Raw genomic sequence first — 4,357 nt, 5'->3', positions numbered from 1 at the left:
GCCGCCGCTCCAGGCCGGGCCCTGCGCGGCCCCGAACGCGGCCACGACCTCGCCCCGGCCCCCCCTGCCCGAGTACTTCTGGGAGGGGGTGACACTGCGGGGACAGCAAAGCAGAAAGCCAGGGGTCAGCCAGGTCTGGGGGTGTCCCACCCCGAAATTCCGGGCATTTTCTCCTTTTTTTAATCCCTGTTTGGGTTTTTCTCCTTTTTGTCATCCCCTGTTTGGGTTTTGGGTTTTTCTCCTTTTTTGTCACCCTGTTTGGGTTTTTCTCCTGTTTGTTATCCCCTGTTTGGGTTTTGGGTTTTTCTCCTGTTTGTCATCCCCTGTTTGGGTTTTGGGTTTTTCTCCTGTTTGTCATCCCCTGTTTGGGTTTTTCTCCTTTTTCTAATCCCCTGTTTGGGTTTTTCTCCTTTTTGTCACCCCCTGTTTGGGTTTTTCTCCTTTTTGTTATCCCCTGTTTGGGTTTTGGGTTTTTCTCCTTTTTCTAATCCCCTCTTTGGGTTTTTCTCCTGTTTGTCACCCCCGTTCTCAGCACAAAACGGAGCTTGAGGGGGTGAACTCCGTGGTTTGGGTTGATCAATGAGGCTTTCAAAGGAAATGTTTGTAGCTCTGAAGGCTTTGCAATTGCAAGGTAATTGAACAATTCCCCCGAATTTACAGAGCTCCTAAAGTGCTTCAACTTCCACAGCGGTTTAGGATTTTAGTTTGGGTTGATTATTTTAAAAATAAATGTCTGTAGCTTTAAAGGCTTTGTCATTGCAAATTCAGTGGGGAATTCAACAATCCCTCCCAAATTTGCAGAGCTAAAATGCTCCAACTCAACTCCCACAACGATTTAGGATTTTAGGGGAAAGGAGGGAAGGGAAGAGGGCAAGAAGGTGATTTAGGAGCCCTCGGTGACCTTGGGGAGAAGCTGCCGGGGGAGAAGAGCGCGAAGGGGCTGCGGGAGGCGGGCGCCCGCTTGGCCCGGGGGGTCTCAGGTGTGGAACTGCTGCGTTTGTGGGAGCCCTGCGGGGAACAGACACAGAAAAATGAACTTTACGGGCTGGATTTAGGGCAAACCCCGCGGATTTGGGGTGATTCCCACCTTGGATGGGGTGGTGTAGGCGTCCAGCAGCTCGTCCTCCTGCTCCTCCTCGAGGCTGGTGTTTGTTAAAGAGGTAAAAACGCTCCAGGTTTGGGGTGAAGCCCAAAATCTGAGAATTCCTCCCATTCCCAGCCTCGCCCTGGGGATCTGGGACAGCTCAGGGGGCCCCATTTTCTGCCAGACTCCCCAAAACTGCTCGGGATCCCCTCAGGATGTTGGGATATCCTCAGGATCTCCTGGGGATGTGAGGATAAGCTCGGGATCTCCTCAGGATATTGGAATCTCCTTGGGATCCCCTCAGGATGTGGGGATCTCCTCAGGATGCCCTCAGGATGTTGGGATCTCCTCAGGATCTCCTGGGGATGTGAGGATAAGCTCGGGATCCCCTCAGGATGTTGGGATATCCTCAGGATCCCCTCAGGATGTTGGGATATCCTCAGGATCCCCTCAGGATGTTGGGATATCCTCAGGATCCCCTCAGGATGTTGGGATATCCTCAGGATCCCCTCAGGATGTTGGGATATCCTCAGGATCCCCTCAGGATGTTGGGATATCCTCAGGATCCCCTCAGGATGTTGGGATATCCTCAGGATCCCCTCAGGATGTTGGGATATCCTCAGGATCCCCTCAGGATGTTGGGATATCCTCAGGATCCCCTCAGGATGTTGGGATATCCTCAGGATCCCCTCAGGATGTTGGGATATCCTCAGGATCCCCTCAGGATGTTGGGATATCCTCAGGATCCCCTCAGGATGTTGGGATATCCTCAGGATCCCCTCAGGATGTTGGGATATCCTCAGGATCCCCTCAGGATGTTGGGATATCCTCAGGATCCCCTCAGGATGTTGGGATATCCTCAGGATCCCCTCAGGATGTTGGGATATCCTCAGGATCCCCTCAGGATGTTGGGATATCCTCAGGATCCCCTCAGGATGTTGGGATATCCTCAGGATCCCCTCAGGATGTTGGGATATCCTCAGGATCCCCTCAGGATGTTGGGATATCCTCAGGATCCCCTCAGGATGTTGGGATATCCTCAGGATCCCCTCAGGATGTTGGGATATCCTCAGGATCCCCTCAGGATGTTGGGATATCCTCAGGATCCCCTCAGGATGTTGGGATATCCTCAGGATCCCCTCAGGATGTTGGGATATCCTCAGGATCCCCTCAGGATGTTGGGATATCCTCAGGATCCCCTCAGGATGTTGGGATATCCTCAGGATCCCCTCAGGATGTTGGGATATCCTCAGGATCCCCTCAGGATGTTGGGATATCCTCAGGATCCCCTCAGGATGTTGGGATATCCTCAGGATCCCCTCAGGATGTTGGGAGGGCGGGAGGAAAAAAGGGCGGGAAAATTCGCGCCCACAGAAAGCTGAGGGGGCGGGGCTGAGGCGGCTCTGAGGGAATCGAGCCCGGCCGGGCCTGAGGAGCGGGACCGCGAATGGGGGATGGAACCGGGCCTGAGGGGGCGAACCGGGAATGAGAGGTGGAACCGGCAATGGGGGGGTGGAACCGGGAATGGGGGATCCTGCTCGGGTCTGAGGGGTAGAACCGGGAATGGGGGATCCTGCTCGGGTCTGAGGGGTGGAACCGGGAATGGGGGATCCTGCTCGGGTCTGAGGGGTGGAACCGGGAATGGGGGATCCTGCTCGGGTCTGAGGGGTGGAACCGGGAATGGGGGATCCTGCTCGGGTCTGAGGGGTGGAACCGGGAATGGGGGATCCTGCTCGGGTCTGAGGGGTGGAACCGGGTGCGGAGGGTCCTGCTTGGGCCCGGGGGTCGCACCTGCCCCGGGGATTCTGCTCCGGGTCCGATGTCCCCTCCCTGCCCTTCTCATCCCCTCCGAGTCACGGCAGCCTCGTCCTGCACCCCCCGCCCAGAAGACATCCTCAGGTTTTAAGTCACAACCACCAAAATATCCCAAAAATACGTGAATATAACCCCAAATCTGGGATCTATAACCCCAAAACAACCCCTAAACCTGATACGTTGCAGTGCCTTGAGATCCCCTCACCCCCTCACCTCGAGGGACAGAAAGAACTGCCAGAAAAAGGAGTTTTGACTTAAATAATATTTCTTTGGTTTTTATGTCATTTTTAATTTATACAATAAAAAAATCACTTGATGGCACCCGGGGGCAGCAGATCCCTGAAGCGAAGGATGACGGACCCGGGGCTCCGTCAGCACAGGAGGCACAAAAATCCGGAGGATTTGCCCCAAAAGGGCCGAGCGTGAGGTGAGGGAGGGACAGGGGGCTTTGGCAAAGCTCGGGGGGGGTCCTGTGTGACCCCCACCCCACCCCCCCATCCAGCCTTTTCTGCCGAAAAAAGCCAAAAAAAGGGAAAAACCGGCGCGGGGTCGTGGAAGGCACTTGGAGGGTCCGGTCAGGCGAACATGGTGAGCTGGAGCCACTGGGGAGAAGGAGGAGGAGGAGGGTGAGGGAGGAAGGGGAGCAGGGGAGGGTGAAGAAAGCGGAGGAAAAGCAAGAGAAGGATGGAGAGGAGGAGGAAGAGGAGGAGGAAGGCCTTGAGCTCCCTCCGTACCTGCAGCAGGTCGAAGGTGACGACGCCGTCCTGGTCCACATCCATGGCTTGGAAAAACCCTGAGGGGAAGGAAAGGTGTTGGGATTTTGGAAAATTCCATTCGTGAGGGAAAAGTGTGGTTGAGAAGGCCGGGGGTGATTTGGGATTGGGGTGGGAGGGATTGTTTGGGATCATTGGGGAGCACTGGGGATCTGGGAGGGATCATTTAGGATAAATGGGGATTGGGGTGGGAGGGATTGTTTGGGATCATTGGAGATCTGGGAGGGATGACTGGGGATTGGTTAGGAGGGATCATTTAGGATCATTGGGGTTGTTTAGGACTGGGTGGGAGGGATGGTTTGGGATCATTGAGGATTGTGGTGGGAGGGATTGTTGGGGATCATTGGGGATCTGGGAGAGATCATTTGGGATTGTTTGGGATTGGGCAGGAGGCATCATTTGGGATCATTGGGGATCGTGGTGGGAGGGATGGTTTGGGATCATTGGGGATCACTCAGGACTGCGTGGGAGGGATGGTTTGGGACCCTTTGGGAGGGTTTGGGACGGATGGTCGGGGTGCTCACGGAACATGGTCTCCAGGCGCACGAGGCAGCAGACGAAGCTGTCGAAGTCCAGCGCCAGGTCGGGCTCGGCGTAGCGGGTGATGAGCAGCTCGTGCAGCCTCTTGTTCAGCCGGTACCCTGGCACAGGGGACAGCCCGGGGGGCACCCGGGGGCCCTGGGGG

At 55.6% G+C, this 4,357-nt stretch overlaps 2 protein-coding genes across 2 annotated transcripts in view; both read right to left on the bottom strand.

Annotated features, from left to right (window-relative positions):
- Positions 1 to 1,282, bottom strand: part of POLA2 (DNA polymerase alpha 2, accessory subunit) — a 9,022-nt gene extending 7,740 nt beyond the window's left edge. Inside the window, exons 1-3 of the mRNA XM_031065391.1 lie at positions 1,088 to 1,282; positions 902 to 1,008; positions 3 to 94 (exon numbers count right to left, since the gene is read on the bottom strand). Coding sequence (XP_030921251.1) covers positions 3 to 94; positions 902 to 1,008; positions 1,088 to 1,258 — 370 coding nt within the window. The 5' untranslated portion in view covers positions 1,259 to 1,282. The remainder of the gene's footprint in view (positions 1 to 2; positions 95 to 901; positions 1,009 to 1,087) is intronic.
- A 1,860-nt stretch (positions 1,283 to 3,142) lies between these two features.
- The window catches only part of LOC102043510 (calpain-1 catalytic subunit), an 8,271-nt gene continuing 7,056 nt past the window's right edge, over positions 3,143 to 4,357 (bottom strand). The window contains exons 15-17 of the mRNA XM_014311354.2: positions 4,197 to 4,350; positions 3,634 to 3,692; positions 3,143 to 3,501 (exon numbers count right to left, since the gene is read on the bottom strand). Of these exons, the coding sequence (XP_014166829.1) occupies positions 3,475 to 3,501; positions 3,634 to 3,692; positions 4,197 to 4,350 (240 nt within the window). The 3' untranslated portion in view covers positions 3,143 to 3,474. The remainder of the gene's footprint in view (positions 3,502 to 3,633; positions 3,693 to 4,196; positions 4,351 to 4,357) is intronic.

The sequence above is a fragment of the Geospiza fortis genome, unplaced genomic scaffold (assembly GCF_000277835.1).
Source record: "Geospiza fortis unplaced genomic scaffold, GeoFor_1.0 scaffold527, whole genome shotgun sequence".
Classification (NCBI taxonomy): domain Eukaryota; kingdom Metazoa; phylum Chordata; class Aves; order Passeriformes; family Thraupidae; genus Geospiza; species Geospiza fortis.
The sequence above is the reverse complement of the archived record's forward strand: the minus strand, read 5'-3'. Positions and strand labels throughout refer to the sequence as shown.